General features: G+C 40.2%; 1 protein-coding gene across 3 annotated transcripts in view; it reads right to left on the bottom strand.

The window, feature by feature from the left end:
• Positions 1-20,632, bottom strand: part of MPPED2 (metallophosphoesterase domain containing 2) — a 106,497-nt gene that overhangs the window by 34,718 nt on the left and 51,147 nt on the right. For all 3 annotated transcript variants that reach the window (XM_042035596.1, XM_042035597.1, XM_042035598.1), the window contains exon 4: positions 14,137-14,362. In XM_042035596.1, the coding sequence (XP_041891530.1) occupies positions 14,137-14,362 (226 nt within the window). The remainder of the gene's footprint in view (positions 1-14,136; positions 14,363-20,632) is intronic.

The raw sequence follows: 20,632 nt of genomic DNA, 5'->3' as shown, positions 1-20,632 counted from the left end.
ATAAAAATAAAAATTACAATATAACAAAATGACAACAGAGAAACAATCAGTAGACAATTCAAAAGCTGAAATACTAACAGACCAATTCCATCTATAGTAGTTTTGCATTTAAAATCAAATCCTGGAGAAGCAATGAGGAACATGGCACTGATCAGTACACTGTGAATTATGGAGCAATACTGAGAATCCTCTCCTAGTAAGTCTAAATGCAGCACAGAATAAAATTATGGTGTAACTGGGGTGGGGGGTGGGTGGGGGTGGAGGAGGTGTAATTGCTCTAAGAAAGGAGAATTATAGCTACTCAGCTGCCAAGATCTCAAAGTGCTCCAAAACCACAGCTCTATTTCATCACATTTAATTTTTGTACATATATTAAATTCAGCCAAGTCAGTACATTAAAATAATATAGTAGATTGTATCAACCCAGACTTCGGCAAAATGTGACACAATCCCTTTTCAAAACCCTAAAATTGGCTTGCTTATGAGGACTATCACACGGCTGAAGAGTGGCTAAAGGGCTATAAATAAATAGATTGCAGCAGCACAAGAGAGGTGCTAGCAGATTGCCACAGGGATTGGTATTAGGATCAGTTTTATTTAACATCTTTATTAATGATCTGGAAGAATGGGTAAACAGTGCATTAATTAAATTCACAGATTTCAATATAGTGAGAAGTGTTATAAACATGACAGTGGGGAAAGAAATTATGCCAAAGGAGCTTAGAAACACTGAAATAAGTAAGAAAAGGGGATTCCCTCTAAAAAAAATGCAGGCTAATACATCTGAAGAGAATTGAAAACCACAAATAATCAGTGAGAGGAAGAAACCCAACCCTGCTAAGCTAAAATAAAAGACCCGGGGGCAGCAGCTGACAGCAAATTATGCATGAATTTGCAACATGAATAGAATGATCTGGGCTACACACATGGTTATATCACGACATTACAGCGTGACGCAAGCCTGGACTTCCTGCAGAAACAGTGAAACAGAGTCACCATCCTGTATCAGTGTTTCAAGCAGCCAAGGATCTCCCCTCAACACACAGCATGACAGAATTCTGCAGTTTGGTTCTAAGCCACTTGTGAAAATTAAAAAAAGAAAAACAACCCGGACAATCAACCAACCAAAAACCAATACTCAAGATTATAAAACAAATCAGAAGAAGTAGCAAAGAGGAAAAGAGAACAATCTGAGAGGATTACAAAGACTGAGAGTATAAAATAACCAACACACAGCCAGAAAAGTACGAGAACAAACATCATGCAGGGTACAAGAAATCTTTAGGCTCATCTCATCAAACAGGGCACAATTTAGATTTTTTTTTTAAATAAAATAAACACTGGAAGCATATAAGCAGAGTATTAGTTCCCGCTAGTAACATCTACACTACGCTTAGGTACAGTCTCAAAAAGAATTAACTGAAACTGCTTTTCTTCATTCATTAAAGCTGGGCATAATATTCAAAAATATAGTGTAGGAGACAATCCTGCAATAGCAGAATGATTTAATAGGTCTTTTCCATCTCAAACTTCTATGATTCCTTAAGAGACAATAAGCAGAGAGACAGCCCTCTGCAAAATTAAATCACTGGGATTCAACTGGAGAATGAAATTAAATCACAGCAAAGTATTTTCTTCTCTGTAAGCATTAGCATTAATCACATGCAAAAGTAAAATATTAGTTAATTTGATTCCCCGTGCCTTCCAGACTCTGGTCAAAATGAATCAATGCAGGAAGACTGATTTCTCTGATAATTGGGAAAATGGTACGGACAGAGGAAAAAAGAAGTAAGGAGGAAAAAAAAAAAAGTAGAAATTGCTGGTGAAAATGAAATTACCAAAAGAAATTTGACTAGAGAAAACCATGTTAGAGCACCTATTTCTTCTCTATTCTTAGTAAGAACAATACATGTAAAATTTCACAGTGGTGGCTTTGAAAAAAGTGCTTTCTAACTATGGCTAGAATTGGGATAAGTCACCTTGGACAGTACAAACTGTTACTAGTTTAGGTGACTAAAACATCCGAAAAACGGCTTTACTCTCTGTCCCCTTCTGGTGGTCAGCCCTCTGCAACACCTCGAGTTTGCCACAGGGAGAAGGTGGTGGCACACCAAAATCCCAGCTCCACCCACACAGTAAAGACTGGGCACGATGAACTCACGGCACAACTCGTTTGGGAACCCGCTGTCCTGCCCTGCTGTGAAATGGGACACTCGGGTGTGCACAAGGTGCTCGCTTGGCCACTTGATCACCAATGTGTCCCCACACCGCTGCATCACCCAGGGAGGGAGGTGTCACCCCAGCACTTAAATCCGCTCCTTAGGCCACAAAAGGTCAGCGTGGACAAACCACAGCCTAAGCAAGCAGCTTGTAGCTGGGGGCAGGCAGCACAAAGCCTTTCACATTAGCAGCTAGATGATGGCACGAAGCCGTAAGGGACCACTTCTCAGCAAAGCCAACAAGAATTCACGTGCAGATGTCACTGGACATCAAGACTGGGCCAATTTTGCAAAGGCTGGTAATTTCAGCTTGTGCACTGGAGAAATTGATGCATGTGCCATGGGAATAGAGAAAAAATGGGCACAAGCACAGTGAGAGGCAAGCAAAGCAGCTGAGACAAACCCTGCTGCCTTGGGGCCAGTGTTTTCTCCAGACAGACAGCAGTTCTTTAGTTCAGTGACAGACTTTATTGAGCTGGCAAAGGGATACGTCATCAACACAACAAAAACTTAAAAAAAAAATAAAAAATAAAGCCAAAGGAACAATATAGGAAAAAATAACTAGGGGTCTGGTTTGTTTCTTTTGATACATTTTAAAATATGTACTTTCCTCCTACAGGCAAGAAATACTGCATTTAATTAGAAGAATAAATCATTACATTTTTATACTTAGTAGTTTCTTCTACAATGAAACTAGATTAGTTTCTCACTACACATGCTGTTTATTGCTCAAATTTTATGGTAAGTTCTAATAATTGAACTGTTACAAACAGTTCAGTTTGGGTTTTTTTTGTTTTCTATTAAACCAATTCTCAGACTATTCTTTTGTGTTATATATATATACTTTTTTTTTTTTTCCACCAAAAATCTCTCTGGCTTTCTACCTATTGCAGAGAAATACGCACTCTCTTAAATGACCCTCTGAATGCTATGGGGATAAACTTATCCCTAAAATTCTATGTAGAGTATAGAACTTAGTTCCATCTGTGAGCAAAGCTTGAATTTTAATCCTCACACTTCTAACTGGGCAGGTTCTCCACCTTTAAAACACAGGTAACTAGTAGTTCTGCTGTGACAGGACCTGTCCTGCAACATGTAGCCACAAGCGTCACTTACTTATGCATTTTTCTATAGGACTGCAATAATTTTCCTCTCTTTTCCCCATCCTACAGCAACAAAATCAAGATGTAAACACAAAGAAAGTGCAGCAGACACCTCACTGATTTCACTGCCATTTAAGACAGCCCCAGGAGCTCTGTGCTGTGGGCTGATGAGGAAAGCACATTAAGCACTTGCAACAGAACATCCAAGTAGACCTGTTTTGCAGCCTGATTAATAGAAACAACCTCTAAGGACTAATCACAAGTCAAGCCCTGTTTTGTAGATTAATAGAACAAAGGCACAAGAGAATAGGGAAGGTACAGGACTGGAATATAAATAAGAAAAGGTGTACATTCTAGGCAGATTGACTGCTAGTAATTATCAGCTAAAGGCACATCCTTACAGTGAGGTCTCACTGTTGTGTGCTGGAACAGCTAATTTCCAGATGGACCCATCAGTCTATGTATCTCTGAATATTCTATCTCTAAAACCCACAAAACAACAACAAAATACTTCTCTGAAACAAATCACACCTTCATCTCACTCTTTGTCACTTGAATTTCTAGGTTGATATTAGGTGATTCTGAAGTTTGCAGCAACTATTCTTTTCAACTACACACATGTGTACCAGCATGTAAGGAATTGACTGCTACTCAAACTCTGTAATATGGGACCAGATGCTGCAACTCAGCAGAGATGCCATGTGCCCCATCTGACCCTGCAAGGAGCTGTGCAGAGTGATCTGGACTTGCTTTACTCTGTCATTTTCTAAGATTTCCCAAACCTTCCACCTCTCCCAATGTACCACCTCTATATGTGCAGCAATATATGCTCTTGAACCAAATAAATCCAGGAGTTTATAAAAAAAGATCTGCAGGTTAGGCAGTGGAAGACAATCTTCCTTAAAATGGCACTTTGCAGGTTTCTCAAGAAACACAAAACTTATGTTATATTCATAAACAGAAGAACCAAACTTACTAAAAACTGAAAAACCAAATGCAGGTACCCATAACTCAAGATTACAGTGGTTTAGGGCATCCCATATTAAAAATGGGAACACTTCAGGACTACAGCTTTCAGACTAGCAACTCAGGTTACCTTTCTCCTCCGTCTTCTTGCAGTGCAGGCCATGGAAGTGTCCCAAGCAGCCCAGATGGAACACCAAGAGAAGTGTTAAAGAGAACACCTTTCTTGAAATTTGTTACGTTCCCAGTTTTGAAAACAAGATGCATTAAAATCTGTGGCAGGAAAAGGAGACTGAAAGACAGCCTTCCTTCTTACATAAAGCTTACTTATATAAAATTGGAGGCGATACACAATCATATGTATATTCCCAAGGTATAAACCAATAAACCTGACTCAAGAGATTAATACAGTTAGCAGCTGCAAATACCAGCTTTTTTCAGTAAGACACACTGATTCACATATGAACAGAAATAAACAGGCTTTCTCAAGAACCAGGCCCCACAACCTTCTTGTCAGCTCTACCCATCCTGCAAATGCTGCCAAAGCAGCAAAACTGAAGGTGAGAGTTCTTCAGAAGCAAAGGACAGACAGGCCGGCAGATCTGCAGATACAAAACTCAAGTACTGGCACTACTTGCAAAGTAAATACAATGGCACAGTTGTCAGATGATTTCAAATCATCACGAGATCACTTCCCAGGAAGCATTATTTCCTTTGCCAAAGCAGCCCCACGGGTCAGTATTGAAGGCAAACAGCTAAGCACATCTGTTAAGGAATATTCTGTTTAGTGCTTATCTGAAATGCTAAAGAGGAACACAGAACGGAGTAACTCCCAGTGCTTTCTCCCAGCCACACTGTGCACACAGACTGCAAAATGATGTCCTTGTCCATGCAATATTAACTGGGGAGGCAGCAAAGGTGGTGTGGCTTGTGAAACCTCCTGAACTCAGTAAGGGCCTGTGCAACTCAGGCACATCTGGGAAGGAACAAGGATAAGCTGTTGGAATCTTCCTGCTTGTAAACCACTGCCTAAGCCTTCTCTGTGTGCACATCACAAACATGGCTCTCAGCCACACTGAGATTTTGATATTTAGCTACCCGAAATGTCAGCAGTCCTCAGATTTTACATGTACACAAACCATAACATAGACCAGCACCTAAATGTTTTAGAGGTGGTTATAAATACCCACACGTCTCATTGATTTTCAAATGAATCCACGAGTGTTGACCACTTCTGAAATAAGGTGCCAGATCTATTCTACTGAACAGATTCTCATGAAAATCTGATGAATGTAGTTGTCACTCTTGACCTTTATGTCTATGCTCAGATTCACCATCAGTGGTCTCTTATTTAAAGTGCACGTGCAATTTTTGCTTTATTTCATAGAATTACTTTAAGCATTTTATACACATCAGGGTAAAGACAGCATTCTGATCAATTAGTTTTAGATAAATATGACCCAAATCACCTGGAAGTCAGTCATGAGAAATCTTACTCTTCACTGGGAGCTAACAAAATCTAGTCACTTACTGTCTGACTTACTTTTGGATTTAAATAAAATAAAAAATAATTGTTTCTCCATTTCTATTGCATTTTATCACCACATTTTATCATCACGTGAGCTTTATTGTCAACCCTACCTGCAATGTAAATTCTTCCACATTTTTTCCTGTCTGTCCTGAATAGATGAACTGTGAAACAAACCACTTGTAGATTACATCTGTTTCACATACCCAACCACCTTCCTCCCTGTCACCTCCTCCAGCCCAATTTCATTCATTTCACTGCACCTTGTAAAGGCACTTGAAAGCATCCTTATTTTTCCAAGTAACTCAGCAAAGCTGATAATATGTATATCTGTATGTAACTGATAATTATGTATTTAATTAAAGCTTATTGAGCCAGTGAAATACTTAAGTAATAAAGGTGGCACATTTAGGTGCCAAAGTGGGGAAGTTTCACTACATTTTCCCAGTGTAAGTTGATATTCTGGCACTGTGAAGGTCTCAGCCTGTGTAGTCTGTTCTCACTCAGGGTCACAACTCCTGACTTAGAAATGATCCATGCATACAGAGCTTTTAAACTGGCAGCACTGCTGGTAACTCCCTGAAAAATGCACTGATGTGTCGTGTGCTCTCAATATCCCTCTGGAAACACACACACACATTCATACACATGGCCCTGTGTGGAGGGTGGGCCTTGGCTGGAGGCCAGGTACCCACCAAGATGCTCTATCGCTCCCCTTCCCAGCTGGACAGTGGAGAGAAAATAAGATGGAAAATGACATGTAGGTTGAGATAAGGCAGTTTACTAAAGCAAAAGCATGTGCACACACAAGCACAGAGGAAAAAAATTTATTCCCAACTTCCCTTCAGCAAGTGATGTCCAGCCACTTCCCAGGAAGCAGGGTTTCATCAAATGGAGTGGCTGCTCCAGAAGGAAAACATTGTAAATATCAAATGTCATCCCCCCACTTTTCTTAGCTTTTATATCTGAGCTGATGTCATATGGTATGGCATATTCCTTTGGTCAGTTTGGGTCAGCTATCCCAGCTCTGTCCCCTTCCAAAATCTTGCCCAACCTACTGATGGATGGGAGGGATGCTGGAGGAAACAGTGCTGATGCTGTGCCAGCCCTGCCTGGCAGTAGCCAAAACACAGGTGTGTTATCAACACCTTTCCAACTTCCAAGGCCAAGCACAGCACTGGGAGGGTGCTGTGAGGAAACAAGCTCCAGCTCAGCCAGACCCAACACAAACTGGATGGGCCTTGCCCTTCCAGGATACAGCCCTAGCCTAATGTGTCAACCCTACAGCAAAGTCTTGGTATCCCACCCAGTTCCTCAGTGGAGTCCTGGCTCCTCTGGCTCACCAGCTCCACCAGAGAGCCCTGAACCCTCCTGCCCTGTGCTCCAAGCATCCAGGCCCTGATTGCACTCACCCACACACCCTCCAACAGGCTTCTCTGCCTGTCACTCAATGCATCCACCTGCTCCCTAACTCTTCTTGCTTAGGGCATAGGGGAAATGAAGCAATGAAAGTAATGAGGCTTGAAGAGCACCACGCAATGTAAAATCCATTCTGATATCAGCCTGTCAAAGCTGAAGCCCCTCTCTTACCTCTCCACTCTCCTGCCGTGAAGGTGGCTATCCTAGAGTGAAGTAATTTTTCAGTTAACCTTAACAGCATGATATTTTCAGCTTTGTCCTTCTTCCCTTCTGCACTGGACCACCACAAAGAGGTGTGGCGCATGTGCAGGTGAAAGGAAATGGAAAAGTAGGAGTCCTGAAGTGCAGAAGCTGCATGGGAGAATTTATTCAAGCAAGCACCAACACACTGCAAGGAGTCCAGCCCTGAACAGAACAGCCTATCTCCAGATTTGGCATAACTTTTGCCTTCCCTCCTCTTTCCCAGCTCCCATTCTTTAAGGGGCTTCAGACCCCCTTCTTCCAAGACCAAGTCTAATGCTACACAGCTAAAAATGTCAGGAGTTTTGTAGTATTCTGCTTCCAACTATTGGTAAGTCCTCACTGGGTGTGAATGCTTTCAGCCTGCTCCTTGCACACAAATGCCACAGTGATCACTGGGTTATTTCAGTCTTCAGCTAAAGGAAAGCAAACTGCTTGTCCCTGGCAAGTAAAAACACACCAGCCAAAGCAAAACTACAAGTATAAGCACAACTTGTCTATCAGAATGTCCTTCTTGTTGAACAAATCATACTTCAACCTACAAATAAGGAGGCCACCATAAATAATCAGCCCCCCAACAACACAGCTCACGCTCATTCTGGCTGCTTTTTTGCATGGCAAAAAACTGAACTCCAGGAAAATGGAGCAAGAATTAGAGACTCAGAGCAGATTTCCACAACCATTTGCTTGTACTGCTGTGGAGGAATTCAAATTCCTGTTTCCACAACAGGAAAGACTCAAAAGAGCTAGGAGAGCTACTATTTTACGTCTGGTTTAATTGGCTAGAATTCCAGCCACAAATAGGCACAGTTTAGCGTTAACACTAGTAATGAATACTCTAATGTGCTTATTCCTGCTGAAGTCAAACCTGAAGAAAAAATCAAGACTTCATGATCTGCCCCAGTGCCAGGATGTAGAGCTGTCCAAAGAATTAAATAGGACAGGTTTGCAGCACAGTATTAAAAATTACTTATGAGAGAGTGTATTTAAAATGACAAACATCCCACTCTTTATTTAAACAAAAAAAGAGGAAGAAAAAAAGAAAGAAAGCTTTTAAAAGTAAATGGGACAATTTTTTACTTGGAAGTGAATCTGGTATCAAGGAGACCAAAGAAAAAATCAGCTACATTCCCAACAAGGCAAAAAATGTAAACAAACCGCTGCAATTCTAGACCAGGGGGAATTCATTCTTTGATTCTAAATGGAGAGACCTGGTGGACAAATGCCAAGAAAAATGAAACAGAAGCCTGCACCTTTAAACACAGCCATGCTGCAGTGGTGGTGTGTTTGTTTAACATACAGACAGGAGACTTCAGTCTTTGCCAATAATTTTCTCAGTTGCTGACTTCTACTGCATAAACACCAGAATTCCTGAAAAACTGGTGCAACACACACAGTTTTGTCCAGTCTTCCCTGGTTTCCTCACCACCAAATAGCAAAGAAGAACTTTATTGCTGAATAGTCCAATTTCTATCCCTCCTTTTTTTTAGACACAAGCTAATTGCCAACTAAGACTATGAAAATAAAAGAAATGAGATCCATTCCAACCCATCAGTGTATGTGAATCCCATCATGTGAGTTGCCAATTGGTTTTCCAGTCCTCACGCTCAATATCTGCTGTTAATTTGCTTGCTATTTCAAGAACTTGAAGACTGTCAGCAAAATCCATGATGCATTACAAAACTTATAATTGGAAAGAAAAAAAAAACCCTCTGACACTTTTCTGACAGGATAAACAGAGAGTCTGAAAACACTGATCAGAACAAGGCAGAAGTACTAACTTAGAGCTGCTTGTACTAAAATATCATTGCAAATGAAGCAGAGAAAGAAACTGAGTTAGAGAAATAATTTTAAACTGATGTAAAATCATTTGATGAAACCCCAAATTTTGCACTGGGCTAAAAAGAAAAGGAAAAGATTGCACAAAACATTATTTTTAAAGGAGATGGCTGAACCTCTCTCTGCTTCTTAAGGTTGCATTATCTATGCCAATTAAAATTTTGCTTCTGAAAAAGAGTTAAGGCACTTCCTCTAGAGTTACTAAAAAAAGCAAATGAAAGCCTTGGCTCCGCAGACGTGAGTGATAGTGAGCCGTTTGTTCTTGACCTCTGGATCACCCTACAGATCAAATTCTTGGACATAGGAAAAACCCACTAGTATTCATTAAAAGCAACTGGGAGGCCAGCTTTGTGCTTCTGTTCTTGAGACCCGAACAAGCTACAGCTTGACAAACGCGCAGGATATCGCTGAACAATGCTGCTGTTCCTGTCAGGAGGGAAGAGCTTTATTCCCAGCTTCATTCAGGATGAATTAATTTTCATCACAATGATGCAAATCACAGATTTCAGTCATTATTTAAATAATTGATTGTCATCTTCTACGTTTGTGGTTCTTTTCAGTTATCCCCAAAAAGTTGATTCTGTTAAACATTAATTGATTTATACTGAATTAGCTTTTACACTACACACTTTTTCCTTCAAAAAGATGCATATATCTCCAGTTATCTAAACAAATATATAGGCTGAAAGTTCCAGATCTTCAGCTTTACTTCTCATTCTGTTAGATATGAGTGGAATTTGCTCACATACTTTCATAGCTAAAAATGATGTAAAGAATTGCTTTGTTAGATTATTTTATACTTATAGCTTTCGACTTTTTTTGTGAAATTTTTATGCAGAACAGAACTTTAAATCCATAAATAAGCCTATTGCCTCATTATTCATAAAACTAAGGACCACAAATTTCAATGCACACAAAATAAAGTACATCAGAATACTTTTTCATTTCAACTATTTTTCTCTTTCAAACAAGCAAAAAACCCAGTTACCTATAGAGCTGATCAGCAGAACAAAATAAAACAGCAAAAAATATTCTCCCTGAACAATTGTTTCTGTCAAAATGTGGTTTAAACAAATTCTGGTTCCAGTCAGCTGCAGTTCTCTGGTGGTTTGAATGCTTTTAAAGCTTCATTAGAAAACACACATAGTGAGAATATTTGTATCCAAATGTCTACAGCATACTATAGTAAATTCATCCCTTAGCATGGATGAACAATTTCAGATATAATTTAAAAAACAACACATATTTTAAAATAACATTTGAATTTAAGTAAAACTTACACTAATTCACTTATGCATATTCAGCACCCAAAGCTGCAGTAAAAACAGACTGTCTTGCCTTACCCTTTCACACATACATCAGTATGAGTTATGCTTATGTTTACTTCACAGAGGGAGTTTTAAGATTTAAAAATTCATAAATCCATCACTGGTTTTATTTTCTGTCCTGTTTAATAAGTAGCCTCAATCTCAAATTTCCCAAGGAGAAAATGTTTCCACTGGAATCTTACAGAATTTTTTACTGCATAAACTATCAATTATTTTCCCACCAAACAAGCCAGGTTCATAGGGCAAAGTCAGAAGAAAGAGAAAGGAGGGGAATGTTTTTGTGGATTGTTATCTATAGACCAAATGGAAAATCTTCAGCCATTTTGTTCCTTCAAGATACATCAAAGAATCTCCTATTTAAGGTGTGAAAATGTCAGTTACATTCTTCACCTCAGAAAATGAGCAGAGCTCTGAATGTGATTTATGTCCCACCCTTGCACTTTTCTCTTTTAGGGGCTGATACTCTTCTTTTCAACTTCCCTCCAGCTAATGCCATTTAATACTCTCAGAACCATCAGGCTAAATTCAAATTTTCTGCTCCTTAGAGGCTGTTGTTATGCACCACCGCACATTCCAATTGCAAATACACATGAATGCTCCCATGTATTGTAAGTTATTTTTTACTCACAAATTCTGCTAAATTGTAAGTTAGGAGGCACTACTTGAATTCTCTTAGGTCTTTAGAAAGCTTTTAGATGTACCATGAGTAATAACATGTAATGAATATGAACTGGTGTTTCTTTTCTGTATTTACCCTGAGTTGGCAATTTACATTTTCTAGATAGATGACTTATAGCCAGCCTTCCCAGTACTCTGGCAATTACTTCTTAGAAACTCCTGACAGGCTGAAACCTCCAGAATCACATCTGTTATTCTTGGTTTGATCTCTCTTTTTTAAATTAAAACCAGTAGCTTTATCAGCAAATGAGAATTTTTTTTCCCCTCTGGAAATACTTAAAAAACTGCACATAAATTGAACATGCCAACTCATCTCATGTTAGGGTTGGCACATATTCTGGGTTAATGACCAGCGTTCCATTTCTGTGACAGAACTAATTGGGGTAAGGAGGACATAAATACATACAAAACCCCACAGTTCTCTTTCTTTGGGGTAATCTGAAGATTTATAGTAATAGAACAAGGTGTGATTGGAGGGGAGAGAGTAAAAAAATTTAAGAAGTGCTAAAATGCTTGTCTGACCATTCTGTGTCAGTTTCCAGGCACAGAATAGATTTAGAGCAGATTTTTTTAATATCTGATGGGACTTTTCCTTCCTCTGAAAGACCAGCTAAAAGACAAAAAACTTGTTAATTTTCACATTTTCTAGAAACCGTCATTATTAAAAAAAAAAAAAAAAAAAAAGAGGGCGGGGAAGAGAGAAAATGCATAGACAATACCACATTTCTGACCTCAACACAGACTGGCAGATTGATCTAAAAAGCCGCATTGAAAATGGTAGCCTCAACTCCACATCAACAGTTGCTCAAAACATGATTTGACAACAGTTTTTCGCAGCTAAACACAAATGAAGCATCGCTCAAGAGAGAGAAGTCCACACTTGGCTGGAGCTCAGTGTCAATTTCTAACAATCTAGCTTCATTTATCATGCACCACTAAACAGAAAAATCCAGTTATCAATGGATTATGGGAAAGATTAATTCAGGTTTGCCTTCCATGACTAGGTCAGAATACATGTGCCATTCACTTTTTATGGCTAAGACAACTCAGTGCCTTGATGTGGTGTCCCTTAATATTCCAGAACAAACATTCTAAATCCATGTGTACACCTGCAAATTGAAAGAACTTATAAATGCAGCTGAAGACAAAAGGATGACAGATTTCCATTATAGATTTGGGAAGCAAAAGAGGAGAAAAAAGAACACAATATATTGCCAGTACATATAAATGTAAATGTAACGGTGTATTGACACAGTTCTCCATTTCAGAATACCAAACTCTCTCGCCTCCAGACTTGGATTCTGTGTTCTCCAGGTCTCTGCAGCAGTGCTGTAAGGAAGCTGAGTTCAGGTAAATCTGATCCAAATAAATTTGGAAAGATGCCTACGCTTTCTAATCACTGGGTACCTGCAGAGGCCCTCCAAGTCTGAGACATACACACAAAAGCAGCTGAACACAACCTTAGCAGCAAACCTCAGCTCCTCACCCTGCAGCCCACCTCACTACCCAAGGCCTTATGTGCCCTGCCTTCTCTGCTGCCATTACAAAAAAATTACTTTGAAATGTCTCGAGGAGATGATTCCTAACCTGAATTAAGATCATCTTTCCCAATTTGCTGATATTGCAGGATTTAGAGCATTACTTTTTTTTTAGCTAAGCAATGTCAGGCTGATTTAAACTAGTAGCTAAAGGCTATGACTTAAATTAAAAGATTAGTAGTTCAAGTCAAGAATGTGAGATACAGAGCTAGATCACAGTTTCTAGCCAGCACTAATGCATACAATATGAGCAGGAAAAAGCATTGTCAGAAGCATCAATGTGTGTGGTACCACACTTATCACCAAGGTCTGCAGGCCAAGTCAACAAAGATGAGATGAAGGGGAAAATTTCTAATACATGTATGGGTTTGTCCCATTTCTTGGTTCAACTCCTGTCATTCCTCCTTCCTCTCCTACTTTCACCTTTAAAGCAAATCTGACATCAAAAATAAGTTATAAGCTTGTAATAAACCCTTCTTCTAGGTGTGCATAAATTAGCATCTCGGTGCCTCTGCTGACAATTGAGAATGCCAAGCAGCAGAATGATTATCACCATCACTCAAGTTCAGGTCTCTGCTAAAGCCTGAAAGGACTGTGGCTGCTCTTAGCATGAGAATTTAGCACGAGCACTACTCAAGACTCCACAGAAAGATGTCAGGCATCACAATTAAATGACATGTAGAAAAAACAAGGAAGAACCTCCTTAGCACAAAACTGGGCAGCAATCTTTCCTGCATGACATACTTGACACATGGGTGGAATGAGACCAAAGCTGGTTTGAAATTTTGTTATCACAACTTTACAAGCAAAAGAAAACAATGCCTAGAACTGATAAAAAATAAGGCTTAAAGCACCTGCTGCCTTGTACCCTTATGCTGTGTGGGTGTTAAATGCCACCACACTAATCTATTAGCACAGCAGATACAAATACCTCGCCAGTATACAACGTAACAGAATTTCTCTAACACATCCTAAAATGCCACCACAGTTAATCCACAAGCACAGAGTCGGCACTGACTCCACAGTTCAAGTGCATTCACCAGGCAGAATAGAAATAGTTACAATTCCTTTTGTTTCATTTCACACACATGGCTAAATAGAGAGTATCCAAAACAAAAAAAAAAAGAAAAAAGAAAAGGAACTGTTTCAGGATGGTTTACAGCTAAGCTGATACTGTTCTGCAGGGCAATGCAACAAAGCAGCTTCATGCACGTTCAACAGGAATGATTCCTGCTGTGGTTCAAGTAATAAACAGCAAAAAAAGTTTAAATTGAGACTTACCACGGGGCACCATATATTCGGAATCCTTTAACTGTTACCTCTGAATCTTGTAAGTAAATACTATTTGTCAGGAGTGACTGAACATTGTCAAAGTCCTCTGGTTTCAATTTGGACACAGAGGGAAAGCGGTAGTAATCTTGTTTAACAAGGTCTGCCATGAATTCCTTATCAAATGTCAGTTCATGATTCCCAGCAATCACTATTTTATATTCATATGGTAGGTTTCCTGAAATAACAAAAAAGAGGACTTAATTAGCACATTTCCTCCCACACCAGCGACGCCGGCACAATAAGCAGACAGCTAGCAGTGACAGAGTGAAGCACCCGAGGCCCGTGTGCATCTCCATGCTGGGCACAAGGTACTGATGCTGCATCTCCTGCACTCAGTGAACGGTGTCAAAATGTACAGGAACAGCACACAAAGCAATGCCATAACAAAGGGCCTGTACTGCAGAGTTCAACAAAACAAGCTGGCAGGAAACAAACCAGCTCCAAAGGTGGCATAAGCCACCACTGCTGAACTATTCACCTGAATGTGACCATGAGGCCTTAGCCAGGGCAGAGTGACCTGCACTGAGGTACCTGGGTGTCCGAGCAGCTAGGTGACCAGAGACTGCAGGATGCCTCCCAACTGTGTCCTGGTGCTGTTGGTTTTTAAATTATGGCATTATTTGGATTAATTTGTATTCCAGTGACATTTATCAAGACTTAGTCTATTCTCGAAAGCTTCAATTCATTTGCAATGTCCTTTTATATTTTTTTTTTTGTCATTATGTTTATGGCAGTATCTCATCTCTGTAAAAAGTACACAAGTAGAAGCAACCATGAAACTCAGCCAAGTAAGACAAACTAGGAAAAAGGAAATGTGGTTAATTCATTTACCATCAGAGTCAGAGGTAAAGAATTACATGTTTGCTCCCCTCAATTCAGGGGAGCTAATACCATTGTTTGGAAGGAGGCATGGATCATGCTCACTGAGCCAGATTTTTGGAGTTCAGAACAGATTTTCAAGCACTTGGTACCAGCAATCAGTGCCAGATTTTCCAAATAAACATACTGGGTGCTGAGCTCCCTTAAAAATACAGTTCCACACTGTCGTGTCTTCACAGAAGTTAGGCTCTTTTACAAAATCTGTCCCACTGTGACTTGCCAAAAATCACACGTAAGATTGCATCAAAGCTAACTGCTACTGCCTTCATAATAAGACTGATTTCTTAGTCTCATACCTTATCCTTCATTTTGGTGTTTATTACAAATAATCATTTAGAAATGGTTGGGTTTGTTATGGGGGTGTTTATGCAGTTTGTTTGTTTTTTTTCATAAACGCAGCAAAATATATGTAGAAATCTATGGGTTCATCTTCCAGTTCTGGAACTGACAACATCTGTCCCAGGGAAGACAGAATCAGATGTTACACATTCCTTGTGAGAACAGCTCTCCTAAACAGAAGTGGCTTTGCTAGTTTAAAACTTGTCTTTCAACTTCTGAAACTGTTTGGGTTTGTGTTCTTTTTTAAAGTAAGTTTCAAAGTAAAGCTGTAAGTATATACAAGATTAACTTTCCCCCAAGTAAGAATTACAGGGGAACCAGTCAAGACCCTCTGCTTTTCAGTATTTACAGCACAGAAACAGGAATTACACAAGCTATGTGTGCAAACATCATCTTTGCAAAATTAGTTAATTCTGGATAGAAAACCAAAAAGCTACAAATCCCCGGAAAAACCAAGCAGACTATGTTTTTCATAGACACCTCACGTCTGAACAAAATACAGCTTGTACATATTCATAACTCTCTGTGGTGCTGCATTAGAATAAAAGCTGGGGAGATGCAATAAATGCTCCTCTACAGGTTTTGACTCACTCCTTTCCCACTTTCCTCCCCTTCCCCATCTCTGCTACATGCTGCTCTGCAATTCATTTTTATTTAAAAACTCTGTGTGGCAGGTACCTACAATTCCTGCTCTCTGTGACTCCTGGGCACAAGATAAAATTGCTATTTTCTCTTCTCCCAGGAAACATAAAAGATACCACCAGCATGAAATTTGAGACACTTGTCGTAACCATCAATCCCCCAAAACAAGCTAGGTATGATAATATTTTCAGAGAAGTAGGATGGAGAAGTTAAACTCAGGTTTCTATGAAGTTGTCAACATTTGCCTGTTTTAACAGAGAAAACTCTTCATCTTACTGGATAGACGTCCAAGCTTTTACACTTTCATTTATTTTGGTAGACTTGAAAACCAGCACATTTTGCTGATATTACGCCCAATTAAGCCTGCAGCATTTTTGCTCAAAGTAAACGTTTTTTTATCTTGACATTTTAAAAATAAGGGCTTACTTTGAAGACACACAGGACATGCAAAGGCAAACTAATGGTGACATCAGTAATTATTAAAACATATAAATGTAACATTATACATATTATATAAGCACCTGAAATCAGTAGGGGAAACACAGACAGTGTTTCTTGCAATTATGTGAAGACAACTGTTGATATTTTTTGGACTAAGGAGATGGTCCACTTGGTCATTTCTTGAGAGGAGGCACTGGGGAGCTGGGGGGCACTGGCAGGGAACAGCCTCTCTCCACTTCTGCCAGGGAACCCAGGACATGGCTCCACCAACAAAAACTAAGGACCGACACCAGGACCAAGGAATGAGGCAAAACAGGCCCTGAAGGAGAGCCCCCACAGGCACCCAATTTCATCAGCACCCACCCTTGAGCTCTGGCTCAGTGGTGCTGCATCCCACTGCCCGGGAGCTGCGGAGAAACCAGTGCTGGCTGCAGGTGTGACGGCCACCAACCCAGGCTCCCCATCCTGCAGCAGCCAGACCAGATGTGCTGTGCTCTGGATTTGTGCCTACTGCAATGTTTGCCACAGGAAGGGCACCGAGGCCTGGCCTTGCTCCCCACCCACGTCCCCAGGCCACCACCAGTCACATTTGCTTCTCGTTCTCTGGTGTTGGCCCAGGAGCTCCCAATGAGCAACACCACCCCTCAAAAGGCAAACACATCAAAAGCCAGGACCATGCAAAGGCAGGGCAGCAGCAAGAGGAAGTCTCATTCAATTCTTATCTCTTCCCTGAGGAAAGACTATATAGCACTAATCACAGTAATAAATTACCTGCAATCAGATTAGCTATTTGTTCATCACATTCCAGTTTTTCCTTCTTGAAAGGCCCTGTGGCATTGCACAACATCCACTCTCTCTGATAATATTTCTGAAATATTTTGGCATGTTTTCTTTTGGCAGACCTGCCCTTTGTCTATAATCTGTTGACCTTGTGTTTAATATGGAAGCATAAATAGTCATCTTCAAAAACCTCCTACTCCATGGTAATTTAGTTTTATCTTGACCAGATTAATCTCTGTGTATCTGCATCAGTGCTGCCTGTACAGCACAACACACAGGTTGAAAGGCATTTCCTCATTTTCCTTCACTAAATCTTTGTGAGCTACATTTGGTCTTTATAAGTCTGATTTCCTAACTATCAAATCTTCCATCATGCATTAGTGACATTATTCATTTTAATTCATACTGTGACTGTGGAAGACAATTAGAAGAATCCTTTTCCAAACTAGAAAAAGTGTGATCTGTTTACTGAGCCAAGCACTTCAGAAGCCCCAATTATTAACTTCCAGCATAATAACTGAGTTTATTTAAAACACTTAAATGCATAACAGGTGAGATCAAAAGGCTAAAACTGACACGACCAAAAATGACCAGGCCACTAAGTCTGTGAAATAGAGGCACTTATACTGGAGTATTTGAAACCCATATTTATGTGTATATACACACACACAACAGGGTGTGCATATGTGCATCTTCAAAATATATCTATTATTTTGGTTAAGACTTTTTAAACATCTGCTCTCAACAGTACAAACAAGGGCCCAACGTAACCACTGATCAAGAAAATACTGCAATTAGACAAGTTGTTCTTTTCTGGAGGCCAAAAGGTCAATATCGCTCTTGCTCAACTAAAGGCAACAATGGTTAACTCTGAATGACTTGTAAAAATGGAACTGTTTACAGTAAATACATTAATCAGGGAGTCTCAGAAAATTTCTGTGACTTCTGGTGTAACAAATCAACCTCAAGCTACAGTCCCAAGTACCTTTGTCCCCTCCCAATGGTTCATCTTTACTCCTGTGCCATGACACCTTCCTGCCAACACAAAGACTTGGTGGGCACAGAGCAGAGTGGATCAGGAAACTGATCCAGATGAAAACTGATGTAGCAAAAAGGAGTGGGAGTCTGTGAATGCTGCTAAGGCAGAACTTCTATCACTGGCTGCAACCACTCTTACACCACTCCAGGTGTCAGCTGAACAACAGACTGACTTTAAATATATCTATTACATGGGACAAGGGGGGAAGCTTGGGGGACAGGGGGTTGTGTGGGTTTTTTTAATCTATGTAAGTAGTCATTTCAGTGGGTTTCTTTAAGTTCACCTTAAGCCTTAATCTGTTGAACAACCACTCCCATTTTAATAGCATGCTTCATATGAGTACAGTTTAGTCACACAACCCAAGTTCTGTAGAGCTGCCAGACATGAAAAGGAGTCTGCCTGGCAGTGAATGTTAACTGCTGAGTCCCTATAAAAATAGAAAATCACATTATTTTTCAACTACTGTTACCTGTAAACCTCACAGGGAAGTATGGGAATAAGAAATAATGTGATACTAGCTGTCTATATAGTGGTAGAAACCCGTATTTACACACAAATTATATGAAAGTGCTTTTGATGTAAAGCTCTGAATATGCATATATGCATGTATTAACTATTCAAACCACACAACACTTCCATGAAACATTAAGCTTTTTTCATGCCTGTTTCATAGCCTCATAAACCCTTTGGCCATATCCTGAGAAATAGGCTGAGAAACCTTGAAGTATAAATTTTAGCCCCCTCAAAAAAAGGGAAAACTGTACAAGAGAGAGATGTGTGTGCAAGTGAATCATCTCAAATTTATGGTATACTGTATACGCCTCAAAAGTGCAAAACTGATCATGGAGCATTTACCTATAACCAACCCCATACACGTCCAGGGATAAACATGGAACGAGAAGATTTTGTGTTGCTCCTACAGACTTCCAGTCCCCACAGCTGCAGCTGCTGAGGGCAACCAGCACAGCCCACCACTGCTCAGCAGCCATGCAGCTCTTCCTAGACAGGTTTCTCATGGAAAGCCCTTGGCACTGCAGGGCCATGGTACTCTCTATTCCCAGCATTTACAGCACAATCGTAACACACAGAGGCTCCTTTCAGCTTTTTAAAACAAAGACGGAATATCTCACAGACTCCAATTTCTCCTTCAGCAGCAACAAGTAAGTTAGGCTGCATAAGTACAGTTATACAGACTCGAGCTTCCACAGGATAAGCTGGACCTATCCCACCAACAACCCACTTCAGGTACTGAGATCCAAAACTGGGTAAGAAAAACATCTTTTCTAAGACGAGACTGACCAACTGACTATGAAAATATTTTGGCTGTTTTAATCAAATCAGCCTTCACAAAAGTCCTCAATGGAACAGCTCAAACTGGTATCAAGCAACACACTGGCTGAAAACATAGCCCATGAATTTCTGTGCAGTTTAGCTCCCTGTGTCTGTAGAAACCTACACAATGAAACAATTAAAAACCAAAAAAAAAAGCAGCAAATAAGAAACAGAACATGCACAAAGACAAAACATGCTTCTAAAACGGTACAAAGAACTGAAGTACAAGATCTCTCAAAATCTTCCCAGTGAAAAGTATTCCACCATCAGTTCAGATGCCTCTTTTTTTTTCCTTTCCCTCTAGTTTTGGAGAAGAAAAAATAAAGGCAAAACTCACATGGGCAACACAGCAAGAGGAGAGGATGAATGAAAACTTAACTGTTTTGCCTTTATGCAAAGAAAACATCAGATCGCAGCACAGGGAGAAGCAAAGGCTGAGACCCTTGAATTCCTGTGATAAATCCAAAGCTTGTACATTAAAGCTCCCCTTTGTTGAAAACACTGTTAGACACAACAAAACAGAAATGTTAGGTAAGGGCAAGCTCTGCCTCTGACCTTTCCCTCTGTAACCGTCAGGCTTCATTAATTTTCACAAGGCCTGACAGCTCTAGCGTTAATACTCACACTTGCGGATCGAGCCACACAGCAGGTTCAGAGTCTGCTACCTTCTCCTCTGAAACTCATGCATTAGGATTTCTTCCATGCTGGCAATGGAAAACCAAGTCTAAGAAACATTAAACACAAAAAACTACGTTACAATAATGCCAAGGGTGAGTCATAAACCCATGAAAGCAAGGAAGCACTGAGCAAATCTCGCCTGAGCACCTGTAACTGAGATGAGCAGTGCCAAGGTGCTCCAGGACACAGGGCCCTGTCCCAGGACCACAGGCACAGGTGCTGCTCCACCTGGACAGGCACTGCAGAGCAGTCTGATGCTGCAGCATTGGTGGTGCCTAATACCAAGCGTTTCCACTCATTCTCTCTTCCACAAGT

The sequence above is a fragment of the Corvus kubaryi genome, unplaced genomic scaffold, assembly GCF_017639235.1.
Source record: "Corvus kubaryi isolate FWS band 111438036 unplaced genomic scaffold, C.kubaryi_AGA036_p1.0 37384, whole genome shotgun sequence".
NCBI lineage: Eukaryota > Metazoa > Chordata > Aves > Passeriformes > Corvidae > Corvus > Corvus kubaryi.
The sequence above is the reverse complement of the archived record's forward strand: the minus strand, read 5'-3'. Positions and strand labels throughout refer to the sequence as shown.